This window comes from Mustela nivalis (assembly GCF_964662115.1).
Source record: "Mustela nivalis genome assembly, chromosome: 7".
In the NCBI taxonomy this organism is placed as follows: domain Eukaryota; kingdom Metazoa; phylum Chordata; class Mammalia; order Carnivora; family Mustelidae; genus Mustela; species Mustela nivalis.
The window spans coordinates 426048-438813 of NC_139026.1; the positions used below are offsets into that span (position 1 = coordinate 426048).

General features: G+C 67.0%; 1 protein-coding gene across 1 annotated transcript; it reads right to left on the reverse strand.

Moving 5' to 3' along the window:
- Window positions 1–1984: 1984 nt before the first annotated feature.
- Window positions 1985–10134, reverse strand: PANX2 (pannexin 2). Its single transcript, XM_082739444.1, has 3 exons — window positions 9872–10134; window positions 3715–5160; window positions 1985–3210 (listed from the first exon to the last, which is right to left on the reverse strand). The coding sequence occupies exons 1-3, from the start codon at window positions 10095–10097 to the stop codon at window positions 2867–2869; spliced, it is 2016 nt and encodes a 671-aa protein (XP_082595570.1). The 5' UTR covers window positions 10098–10134; the 3' UTR covers window positions 1985–2866.
- Window positions 10135–12766: the final 2632 nt, after the last annotated feature.

Below are 12766 nucleotides of genomic sequence, written 5' to 3' on the forward strand. Positions count from 1 at the left end.
AGGGCTCGGCCCAGGAGGAGGGCACTGAGCGTGCTCCGAAGGACAGAACTCTGGGGTGAGCGTTGCTCTGCAGTGTCCTGCTGGGCCTCGGCCCAGGGCACAGGTGGCCGGTAGCCTGGCAGAGCTGTCTCCCCAGAGACACGGAGGGGGCTGCGCTGGGGGCCTCCGCGGCAGGCGTGCGCTCACCGGACTCAGACTTGTGTGCGGGAACATTGCTCAGCCCGCGAGCCCAAGCTCACTGGCAGGAGGAAGGGTGCGTGAGGCGTGGCCCGGGCAGCCGACGCCCCTGCTGGGCTCTGGGACCGTCTCACTGTGTGTGCTGTCAATGGGGTGCGGGGGCTGGCATGACCTGTGGGGGCCCAGCGGAGCTCTGCAAGCGGATGGGCAGGGTGGGGAGGCGAGGGCGGCCTTGGGCGGCTGGGGAGGCTGGGCCGGACTCCAGCCCCACCCAGGGAGCCGCAGGGGGCCCTGGCAAGAGCTGCCGCCCGAGTCCAGCATGACCAGGGTGCCCTGGGTGGGCACAGCCACTCTACTCAGAGGGTTAGGGAGCCCGCCGGCAGGGTGGGACCAAGGTGGGCGGGGGGTCGCTGCTGAGGGACCAGGGGCTTCTCCCACTTTGCAGAACTGGCCACAGGCCACACGTGGGCACGTGGGGTCCCTTCCCTGGACACTAAAAATGGTAAGGGCCGACCCAAGGGGCAGCAGACTTCCCAGGCTGGGATGCTGCCGAGAGGTGTCCCGGCTCAGGTGAGGCTGCGAGCTCTCTGGGGACAGGGCGTACCAGTGACGCCTTTTTATTTCCTGTTTTGACCTGGGGCCAAGTGGACAGTGGAAGGTTGGCCCCTCCCAGGGCTAATTCTTAGGAACAACAAACTCCCGTCTGCCCACCAGCCGACCCGGGGCCCTGGCCGCTCTCCCCTCTGTGGGGCTCCCAGCCTCGGGGCCTCCCTCACCCGCCCCCACCCCTCAGGGCAGGTGCCCCACAACCAGGGGAGCCCGGAGCCCGCGGACGGTATTCACGCGAGCCAGTCCTCGGCCTGTTTCCCCGCCTGCCTTCTCCGGGCCTTTCCATGGACACCCTCGTCCACTCCGGCTCTGCCTCCTGGTGCTTCCCCCAGCGGCCCCCAGCCTGGGCACGGCCTGAACCCCCCTTCCTGGCGCTGTGAGGGATGAGCTAGCTTCTCCTGGTCGCAGGCCTCCGCAGCCGCCAGTGATAATAAAACCACATTTAAAACCCGTGGAGGGATACAGTCCCTTGTCCGTGTCCCTGTAAAATGACCCAGCTCCGGGGAAGGTCGGCCTGCCCAGCTCCGGGCACCACGGAGATTCCGGGGCCTAGGCTGGGCAGGTTCCCTGTGTAGTACAACCCATGGGCCCATGCCGGTCTCAGCAGGCCCCCTACGACAGGAAGGCAGCCCTCACTGGCTCTAGGGTCCACAGGTCTCTGGCCTGGCCACCTGGCTCCAAGGAGAGCATGTCAGGTTCTGGGGGTCAGCAGCCGTGGACCGAAGGCCAGGTGGCCCCTGGTGTACCCGGAAGACTAGCCTCATCCCACCCAAGTCCTGGGCCCCGTGAGGAAGGCCTCCTGCCCTAGGGCCCTGGAGCAGAAGGGGCGCCCCCAAACCACATCAAGGGGACCTCCTCCAGGAAGGGTTCTTGGCATCCCTGTCCCCTTAAGTGCAGCCAGCGGGCCCGTCCCCACACATTTGATGGAGGGTCAGTCTCCTGGGGCTCCCGCCTTTGCCTCTGCTGAGTGTGTGAGCGCAGGGAGGGCAGGGCGCACCTGATCTGCCCCCTAGGCCCGCAGTGAGAGCCTCGGAGTCAGAGGTCATGGCAGGTCAAGCGCAAGGGACAGCCATGTGCTCCTGCCTCAGGGTGGGTGCAGCGGGGCCCCCAAGGTGACCAGGAGGCAGGTCGTCCAGATGCAGGAAGGCCGGCCAGAGCACCGGCCTCCCGCAGGACGGACCACATGGGACTCAGGCGGTATCAGAATAATATTTATTGATCTGCTCGGTGCTACCTTGTTAATACTGTCACGTTGTCACCGTGGCTGAGGTAATAGGGACAGACCCTCCGCGCCAGCCCTGGGTGCCCACGGGAAGCCATGTGGGGCCTCGGGTGGGGGGCTGGTGGCCTGGGTGGGGGACATGGTTATTGCGTTGGATTCCTTGCCTTGCACGCGGGCGTCCACACGGTCTCAGCCCCGTGCCCGATCACACCCCCGTGCGTCCACGCTCACGCTCACTCACACACACATCCATGCACACTGGCGTCCTCGTCCTCGTGGTCACGCGCGCACGCACACACCGCCCTGTGCCCGGCAGCGCCCCCCTCGGTAGTTACAGTGGTCCTAGTAAAGCAGAGGACAGGCAGGTCGGGAGACAGGGAGAAAGTGCATGTCGGTCTGACGGAGGGGGCCCCGGCACCTCCCAGTGCAGGAGCGGGTCCTGAGCACGGCCCTGTGCACAGCCAGGCCCGGGGGTGGGATCACCCCCAGCTTCCTTCCAGACTCAGGCCCAGAGCTGTCCTGCTTCCGCCTGGGCCCAGGACAGAATTGACTAAAAAAATAAACTCTTCACCTTGCAGCCGAGTGCCTGATTGGGGGTGGGGGGCCGGCTCCAGGCCTTTCTGGCTGGTGGGGGAGGGGGGCTCTGCCGGGCTCAAGGCCAGCCCCCGGCCCAGCCAGCAGGCCAGCGATGCTGTCTTGGGGGCCGGGTGGGCAAGGTGTCGGCCCCGTGGCATGCGGACAGGAGGCCAGGAGGGGCAGGCGGTGCTGGGCGAAGCAGAGGCCCCGTCCACGTTGGGCTGGGGTCAGCGGCGCTCCCTCCCGCGGAGGGGACGGCGGTGGCCCGGGCAGCCCCGTTGCTCAGAACTCCACGGTACTCACTACCGTCCTGGGCTCGTCGAACGTGGCGATGAGGATCTGCTGCGGCGGCGGGATAGCAAGGAGACCGCCCACGTCCGGGGCCGCGCGGGGACCCCCGTCCTCCTCCTCCCGGGCTTCGTACAGCGTGCCGATGTGCAGCAGCGGGTGCGTGGCGTTGCGGCTCAGGATGGCGAGGGGGTCGGCTTTGCCCAGACTGGCTGGCGACAGAGGGGCCGTGGTGGGGGCCGCTGGGGGCGAGCAAACGTGAAATGGGCCCCCGGAAGGAAGTGCCGCCCGGGCGGGCTCTGCTGGGTACAGGATCTCCTTCTCAGGGAGCGGAGTGTCTGCAAACGGCGGAGGACAGGGGCAGGTCACACGCTGCAGGCTGTGCACCTCTCCCCCCGCGCCTGCCCCCTCTCTCGGACCCCCCCTGGCAGAGGCTGGTCACCGAGGACCCCGCTCGGCCTTCGGCCCCCCAGGCGCCGTGGGAGGGCTTGATTCTCCCTCCTTCTGCCTCCTCAGCCACAAGACCCTCTCTGCAGGCTCCAGCCCGCGTGGGCCGAACTTCCCACTGCCTCAGGAGCAGCAGGGCCTACTTCCAGAACCTTCTGTAGAGCCTGAACCACCTCCAGTCTTGTCCCCTGGGGCCCTCCTGTTGCGTTCCTCCTTCTGCTGGGCAGGGCCCCTCCCGCCTGCCTTCTGCCCCAAGGCCGGCCCCCTGGCCGCCCAGCCCCCTCTTCCACCCAGCTGCCCCCCCCCCCACCTCCCGGCCCGCGCACACGGTTCCCAGACGCCCGGTCTGCGGAGAACCGCGCGGGGAGGCGGGCCGGGGGTCCCCCGCCGCCTACCTTTGGTGGGTGCTGCGGCCAAGCCCAGCGCGCACTCCTCCGCCTGGGACAGGAAACCCCCTTCCTGGCTCCGGGAGGCGGGCAGGGCGGCGGCGGGCACGGCCTCGGGCTTGGCCTTCTTGGTGCCCAGGATGTAGGGGTGCACGTCCAGGGAGAAGTGGCGCGCGTGCTTCTTGTCGGGCGCCGGCCCCGCGTCCGCCCCGCCGCCCTTGTAGTGGTGCGCGGCGCGCGCGCCCGCGTCCAGCAGCGGCGCGATCAGCGTGTCCGTGGCCGTCTTGCGGCGCACGGGCTTGGGCTTGTCGGCCTTGCTGTTGTCCACGCGCATGATGGCCAGCGGCTCCTTGAAGGGCTGCGGCAGCGGGTTGCCCGTGGGGATCCACTTCATCTTCCTGCGCGGCCGCTTGACGACGGGCGGCTCGGCGGCGCCGTCGGGCTCGGCGGGGTTGGCGCTGGGGTCGGCCGTCTGCACCCCCGCGTCGCGCACGGTGGGCGTGGCGTCGTGGTTGGACTGGGCCAGCGCGGCCAGCAGCTGCCGCACCACGTTGTCGTACATGAGGTCGCTCTCGTTGGTGATGAAGTCCAGCCGGTTGAGCGACTTGATGTGGTCGCGGTTCTCGTTGCAGAACATGGCCAGGATGTTGATGTCGCAGAACTGGGAGCGGCGCCACTGCCGGCGCGTCTTGATGCCCACCTTGTGCAGCTTGTCGAAGATGAAGTTGCTCTTGCGGAAGATGAACAGGTGGATGAGGTTGACGAGGATGATGAGGTTCATGGCGCACAGCAGCACGATGTCCACGCCGGCCACGATGCGCTGCAGCTGCACGGACGGCAGCTTGCAGCTGACGCGCACCGCGGGGCCCGCGCCGGCCGGCCCATCGGGGGCCGCGCCCAGGGCGCACGTGAACTCGTTCTGCTTCTGGGTGGCGTAGTAGGTGCACAGGTAGGAGATGGGCGCCACGCTGAGCAGCAGGATGAGCAGGTGCCGCGCCAGGTACAGCTTGGCCAGGAAGTTGCTGCGGCCGCGGCGCTCCAGGTACTTCTCGAACAGGTTCTGCTCGGGGCTCTTCTCCTTCTCCGCGTTCTCGATGATCTCGCGCCGCTCGCGCTCCGTGATGCCGGGCCCCTTGGACTGGATCTGCTTTTCGATCTTGGGGGCGCGGCCCTCGGCTGCGCGGTGGTAGCAGTTGTCAATCTCCTGCAGCAGGAAGTTGAGCTCGGAGGTGAGGCGGGTGGAGGCCAGGAACTCCCAGCCCAGCGCCGGCACATACATGATGGCCGCAAAGGCCAGCAGCGAGTAGGGCAGCAGCTTGTGCTCAAACAGCGACGGCCACAGGCTGGCGTCCACGCCGGGCAGTGCGTCCCGCAGCTCCGTCCAGCAGTAGCCGCGAGCGTACAGCGCCTGGTCGCGAGTGAAGTTGTGCGGCGTGTAGCAGTAAATGGGCTCCTCTGAGGGCAGAGAGGACACTCGGGCTGGGGCGCTGGGGCGCTGGGGCGCTGGGGAGGGGGCGGGGGAACGCACCAGACACACCAGGGACGGCTGTTCCCCCAGTAGAAACGCCCGGGTCCCAGGAGATGCACGGTCCCCTGTATGACCGACTGGTGGCTGGGTGTGGGGTCTCACCCTGGAGACCCCCACACATACAGCGGCTGGCCGGGGCACAGGGTGGGGGTACAGCCCCCCAGGGACTGACCTGCGCTGCAAGCCTGGAGTCCCTCTCTCTATGTGTACAGTCTGCATTCATGTGGGGGGACACCCAGTCCCACAGGGGAGGCGGCCGGGCCCGGCCACTCCGCACACCTACCCGCCCTGGGGCTGCTCTGCCAGGGGGCTCCGTCTTCAGGAGGGTGGAAGGCCTGGTCAGGCCCGACCTGGCCAGAGGCAGTTACGGTGGCGCAAAAGTGGGTCCCGCCTGCCCTTGAGGGCATGGGGTATCTCTCCCAGACCCACTGTCCTGGAGAAGGGCAGACCCAGGCGTCCTGGGCGCTGGGTGGGCCCAGGTGGTGACCTGGACTCGAATAGGAAGCCCTCACCAGGACGGCAGGGTCACCACCAGGAACAGTGGAAACCTTCCAAGTTGCAGGAAAAAAGCCCGTCACTGAACTTTCCTTTCCAGATGGTGATGGCACAAAGCAAGAGCCAGAGAATGTGTCAGGGCTGTGCGGGGCTTTGGACACTTCTCCAAAGGGTAATACTTGGCAGGCTTGGAGCTGTCCCTCTGCAGCACCAGCCTCCATGTTCACGGCCCCAAAGGCCTGGCCACGCTGCTGCCAGGCCAGCTGGAGCCCCTCTCACCGCAGAGGCCAGGGGTCGGCAGCCCTCCTACAGGCTTGGGCTGGTGGGATCCTAGCCCCAGACTGGGCTCATGCCCGCCCCCTGGCCTCCTGGGGAGGTGCAGACCCTTTTCAAACCCCGGGGGCCTAACAGACGTCCACACAGGGCTATCCAAGCGGCCACGTGCTAATACACAGAACCTTACGCAGACCCTGCAAGGGGGATCAGGTGAGGCTGGGGAGGGGGATGATCTTGGGTTACTGGGTGGACCCAGTGTGATCTCGGGGGTCCTTAGAGGGTGGGGGGCGAGAGGGCTGGAGTCAAGGATGTGGGGGAGAAAGTAGAGGCCACTGGGCTGGGCCGGAAGGAGGAGGTCAGCCCACAAGCCCGGGAGCGCAGGGTCTTTAGAAACTGGAAAAGGCGAACAACAGGGCCTCCGGGCGCCTCCAGAAGCAGCTGGGCCCTACCGAGCCCCCCGCGCTCGCCTGTAATGCCCACCAGGCTTCTGAGCCGCAGAACCCTAGGGTCATGTGTTATTTTGAGCCCCTGAGTTTGTGGTCACTCAGCGCACCAGGCGGGAGCTAACCTGGGGTGGCCGGCCCCGGGCCAGCGGCCTCCTCTGCCGAGACCCTGTCCTGCCCCCTGAACAGACGTTTTCCCGCGGTGCTGGGGGCCCTGCGGGGGTGGGACCCCCACACAGGAGGGAGGGTGAGACCCTCAGAGCCTGCAGGTGAGGGTTGGGGGACTTGGCCCCCGAGACGTGCAGCAACCTCTCCCCAGAGAGCAGGCGGCCTCTCTGGCTCCCCGGGCCCTCTGAGAACTCTGAAGCCCACGTGCGCCAGGCCCCATGGGCGGAGCACCTACCCTCTCCCCTCTGCGGACAGGGTGCGCACTCTGGGGACACCTACATGCCCCCAGGCTAGACAGGCACCCAGCTATCTGGCTCCTTTAAGAAAAAGCAGCTGGCCATTCCCTGTGCGGGGCCGGAGGACATCTGCGGAACCCGACGACTCGTCGGGGCGGCCTCTCGGTCCACTGCTGAGTGGGTTGGCACAGTGAGGGGCCTGCTCGTGGCAACCCTGGCCAGGAAACACAGGAGTCTTCCTGCCTCCTCTGCCCTCCGGACGGGGGAGGTTTAGGCTAGGGGCCCAGTGCTGCCTTGTCAGCTGCTCACCCCAACTCTGTAGCCAGTACGCGTTTACCATCACGACCCTGATGAGCAAATCAGGGTGCAGAGAGTGGGTGTCGCCCTGCTGCAGGGGTCCCCTTGCAGCGAGGACCCGAGTAAGGGTGGGGGTGGGGTGAGTCACAGCCCCTTGCGCCAAGCCAGCTCCTAGCCGCTGGGGTGTGGGTCCTTCCGGCAGTGGCAGGGCATGCTGGCCTGTGCCTCGGGGCTGGGGCGGCAGCGATGGAGGCGGATGCAGCACTGCGGGGGCCGGAGGTGTTGGATGGAGATGTCTCCGGTGCCCTCTGAGGGTCAGCACTTCTGACCTCGCTTCCTTCTCGCACCCTCACCGGAGCTGTCCCCTTGCGTCAGCATGTCGGGAGGCCCTCCCCAGTTCAGCCTGGGGACGCATGGCTCCCCCGTACCCCTCCTGTCCTCGGGTCCGGGGAAGGGACCGGGGATGCGTTCTGTCTGAAGCACGGAGAGACAGCTTGCTGCATACGCCCACTCAGCGTCCTGTGTCCTGTCCTGCCTTGAACCCTAATCTAGGTACATAAGGGCAGCAGCCATAGCCCCCCCAAACCCTGAGGGGAGTGGGGCAGCCCTCCTGTGTTCTATGACCGAGGACAAGGGTGCCGAGGCAGGTGTGTTCGACGGACACGCAGCATGGCCCGGGATGCCAGGCAGCAGTGGCTGGCCTGCCCGCCACTGCTCAGAAAGCTTGCCTTGTCCATGCTCAGGGGGCCCAGCGGGCACAGACATGTCCACGTGCAAGCATAGGTCAGTATGGGGGCGCCGTGGGGGGCAGGCCTGCACAAGAAGGCCCAGGGAGCTACCAGGACCGGGGATGAAAGGGTGAGCTCGGGAGACCCTGGTGGCCCAGGCCTGACCGGGCACGGAGAGGTGCTGAGGGCCCATGTGGGGTTAGCCGGACTGAGGACAGCACGGGAACGGAGGCCTGTGCCCGGGAGCCTGAGGATGGCAGTCCTGAGCCTGCCTCGCCGCGCCCGTCCGTACAGGGCAGAATTGTGTTCTCCGCAAAGGACGTTGAAGTCCCCACCCCTGGTACCTGTAACTATGACCTTGTTGGGAAATGTGATCCTGCGAAGGTCACACTGGGCGCACCCTGGGGGGGGGGGTGGCCGTGAGGTGTCCTGACTGCACTCCGCAGGGAGGCTGCTGGGGACGCGCTCTCTCCCTCGGCCTTCCCTCTGGGCGCGCGCTCACCCTCTCTCAATTAAATACATCTTAAAAAAAAAAAGAGAGAGAAGGTCCCACGGGAGTAGGAGCCCCAAGCCAATGACTGGTGGCCTAGTAAGAAGAGGGAATTTGGAGCACGTGCCCAGGAAGAGGGTGCCCATGTGGACGGGCAAGCAGAGACGGGGTGAGGCGGCCCCAGAAGCTGCAGCAGCCGGGAGGGACCCTACCCCAGCTCTGGGAGAGAGGCCCCGCCCACCCCGTGGGTTTGGACGGTGGTCAACCTCCAGACTCTGACAGTTGAGTGACTTAGTTCCAGGCGTCTCAGTAACCCGACACCCCTATGTGCCCTGAGAGACACTGTGGGTCACACCTGCCTCTGCACCGTGCTACCCCCGGCCCTGGGAGCGCGTCCTGTCCCAGGAGTGTCTGAGTGTCCGCGCACTCGTGTCTGAAGACAGAAACTGCAGAGGCCCCCAGTGTCTTATCAGGTGGCCTGCACATGGCCGCCGCAGGTCTGGCGGGTTCCCAGGTCATAGGGAGCCCTAAAAATCGAGCCCTTTGTATAAGAGCCAATGCAGAGTTCGAGAATGTCTGCCAGTGTCCCTCAGAGGACAGCCCTCCTCAAGGGCTGCACAGGGACCCCCGCCCCCTCTGCCATGGATGGGCACCTCTGGCCCTCAAGCCTGGCCCGAAGGCCCGCGGGGGGCCTCCCCAGACCCGCCAGATCTGGGTGGACCACCACCCACCTCTCCCTGCCCAGCTCTGCTCCTTAGGGAGGCCACTCTTCTGCCTCCTTGTTCCCGGTGCCTCCCAGGCTGCCTCACCCCAGGTCACCTGTGGGGAGGTCCTCCTGGGGCCCCCACGTCTGTCGGCTTAAGGCCTCGGCCTCACAGCGTACTGGCTCCTGTCACGGCCCTATCCCACCTGCGTGGGCCTTCTGCTTGGCCAGGTGGGGTCACCGCCCAGCCCCGGGGGGAGGCTCGGCCTGGCCTCAGGGTCCTGCCCGCAAACCTTCTGGGCTCCCAGTGCCCGGAGCAAGGCCGCCCCCTGCAGCTAACCAGACCCCAGCCGGGTGCCAGGGCCCACCACTGCCGGTCCTGCCGCGTTGGCTCTGCCCGCAGCCCGTGCTCTGACGGCCTTTGGCTTCAGCCGGAACAGCCTCTTCTGGTCCCCACCTGGCCACTCCTCCTGCCCTCAGAGCCGGCCCACTCCCCCTCCTGGTCTCTCCTGCCAGACCCCAAGTCTCATTTGCGCCTGAGACCACCAGGGCCGGGCTGGGTCCGCCCCGGCTCACGGGGAGCACAGGGAAAGTAAAAACAATCCAAGGGGGGAGAGGGGTTCGGAGGCAGCCCCGGGCGACCAGCGGCACATGCAGCGGTGCGGGGAGGGCGGTGGTGGCTGCGGATCTGCGGGGAGACCCCCGGGGCGCCGCCAACGCCGCCAGGCCCCGGCGGGATGCCGGCGCGGGGACTCGGGGAGCGCCCGGCGCCCGACACCTGCGGACGCGCCCCCAGCCTCACCTGCGAAGTTCTTGGTGAATACCAGGGTGACCAGCAGGATGGGGACGAGCACGGTGCCGATGGTGACCACGCGGTCGAAGGGCAGCTCGAGCTTGAGCTGCAGCAGCAGCGCGGCCAACGCGCCCGCCTTGTCGTCCTGCGCGCCGGGCAGGATCAGCTCGCGCAGCTTCTCCCCGGCCAGCAGCGCCGTCGCCATGTCCGCGGACTGCTCCAGGAGGTGGTGCATGGGGGGCGGGGGCGCGGCCCGGGGGCGCGGGCGGGGCCGCGGGGCGGGGGGCGCTGGGGCGGGGCCGCGGGGCCGGGGGCGCGGGCGGGGAGCGCCGGCCGGGGGCCGCCGGGGAGGGCCGGCGGGGCCGCGGGGACGGATGGGGGGCGCCGGGCGGCAGGGGAGGGTGGCGAGGGTGCGGGGGGCGCCGGGCCGGCGCGGGGGTGGGGGACGCTCCGCCGCCGCCCCCGCGGGCAGGGGTCGGACCGCCCGCGCCCCGCCGCCCCCGCCTCGGCTGCAGCCCCGGCCGGGCCTGGCGCGTCCCTGCGGCGGGGGCGGCGGCTGCTGTCCCTGGCTGGGGCCGGGGCCCCGCTCCCACCGCGGGGAGGGGGCTGTTTACCTGCGGCGACCGGCAGCGAGGCTCCGCCCCCCCCCCCCCCCCCCGCCCCGGCCACGCAGATGCGGCGCCGGCGATGACTTTGCAAAAAATATTTAAATTAAATAAAATGAATTAACAATGACTGGTCCCTCCTCCTCTTCCTCGGGTTGGGGAGAGGCCGAGCGGGGCCCCCTCGCGGGCTCGCGGTCGCGGGAGCCGCCCCGGCGAGGAGGGGTCGCCTCGTCCCGCCTCCTGGCACCTGCACCGCTTCCCGGCCCGGAGCCTGGGCACCGCGTGGGCGCTGGGACGCACGCGGGGGACGGCCCCCCCCACCCCCGTTTGGGGCAGCGGCCCGCGGACACTGCGGGGCGACTTTCCCATCCCCCAGCGCCGGAGCCCCCGCACATCACTTCCCGCGCCCCGCTTCCTCCTCTGCCCTGCACCGCCTCCCGCCGCTCGGCTCAGTCACTCCTCCCTCTGCCTCATTTGACCGACGCGCTGGGGGCCGGCCTGTGCCAGCCCCCGGGGTAGGCTCTGGGGTGCTGGTGCGCCCGGCCCGGCCTCCCCGCCACCTTCCCGACCTCCAGCCCCTCCATCCCCACGCCCGGCCGTGCCCGCCGGCGTCCTCGGGACAACCGCTCGCACTTGTGCTGGGTTTGGTCCGCAGCGCCGAGCGCAGGCGCCACCGTCAACCCCGCTGCCCCCGGGACCCTCTGTGGCTCAATCATGTTTTCCTTTTCTTCGCGGCTTGTCCCCTTGCCACTATTATGGGACATACGCGTGCCGTCTTCAGGAAGTGTTTGGTGTGGCTGCAGGGTTAACTCATGCAGGAGCTCCGTGTCTGGGGCGCCGGGTTCTGAGCCCCTGGGGTGAGCCTCCAGCCCTCCCCTTTCTTCACCTTTCTCAAGGGTCTCTATGCTTTCAAAGATTCGCAGGTGCTTCTGAACGCCCAGCCCTGGCTTCCAGCACGTTTTATTTGTCTACTACTTACTGACACAGCTGGGCTGCCTACAATTTCCCAGTGGCTCCCCAGATGACCCAGAGTCCCTCGGCACAACCCAGCTGCCCCCAGAAGACGTAGACCCCACCTAATCCAGACACTCCCCAACAGCCCAGCTCCCTCCAAACCCAGCAGCCCTCAGATAATCCAGGCACTTCCCAGCGGTCCCAGATGCCCCACCCAGATAATGGCACAGATGTCCCTAAGGCCCTTTGGGACCCCCCCAGAGTGGTGCCACTGGGGGGACCTTCTGTGTTGCTTTCCAGAAAGGCTGGGCCACAGTCCTACCATGAAAACGAGGTTCTGTCCCCATAAGGTTCCCAGGTCTTGGCACCATCTGCTTTCTGGTAACTGCCACCCTAGGGGCAATGTCGCTTTAGTGTTCTCAGTCGGCCATTTCTGGTTCCCTGTGGGTTTACTGCCTCTTCAATCCCCTGCAGACCGAGAGGTCCTGTTGCTGGCACGTGCAGCTCCTGGACTTACAGCAGCTGCTCTGTTAATCTGCTCGCAGGCTCCTTCAAGTCCTCCTGTCTGTTGGGTTTGTCCATGGAGTCTGGATAGAAAGACTTAATTTTGATGTAGTTGTGTTTTTAACCCCAGTGGTTTGTGGTGTTCTTTGCTACATCACGAAGGCAGCCCGGGGCCCCTCTAGGAGCAGGAGGCCGTGTCGCCCCCACTTGTTCTTCTGCGGACTCAAGCAGACATGTTGAAATGAGATTCGTTTCTGCGTTGCGGTGAATTGGTTGGTGACCCGCGACGCGGGGATTTCAGGAGACGATGGGGCCAGAAGATCGCAAGCCCTGCCACCCCCACAGGTGGCCCCACAGGTGGCCTTACTCATCCAGCGGCCACACCTGGAGCTGCGAGACCATGCGTGGAGGTAGAAAGGCAGCTTGGTTTTTCTCCGTAGAGCAAGGGGTCTTTTCCCACCACTGCTGACCAAGCAGCACGCCCTCTTAGACCCCCAGGTACCGCCGGCGTGTCTGCAGGGGCTGGCCCTCGCCGGGGCTTCGCAGTGCGCACGCGGGCGGGTGGCCCTCCGGTGGCGTGTGGCGGTCATCCCGGCGCTCCTGACCTTTACTCTCCGCGCGCTTTACGGAGCTGTGGTCAGGGTTCCTCCTGTCCAGCCTGGCCATGCGAGCGCATTCTGATCCCAACGGACACCCTGAAAAGGCTGCTGGGTTGTGCTTCCAGATGGGGACACTTACGACGTGCTGGGAAGGAACAGTTTGAAACGGTGAGCAGAAAAACGGCAGGTAAGCGAGAACAAGTAGGCACAACCTCCACGTCTCCTTCAGGGCTCTACAAGCA

Excerpts from the sequence above, each read along its gene's own strand:
- PANX2 (XM_082739444.1), bottom strand. The coding sequence starts at position 10,097 with ATGCACCACCTCCTGGAGCAGTCCGCGGACATGGCGACGGCGCTGCTG. Across the intron at positions 5,161-9,871 it reads ATTCACCAAGAACTTCGCAG|AGGAGCCCATTTACTGCTAC; the intron begins GTGAGGCTGGGG and ends CTCTGCCCTCAG. Across the intron at positions 3,211-3,714 it reads GGCCGCAGCACCCACCAAAG|ACACTCCGCTCCCTGAGAAG; the intron begins GTAGGCGGCGGG and ends CGCCGTTTGCAG.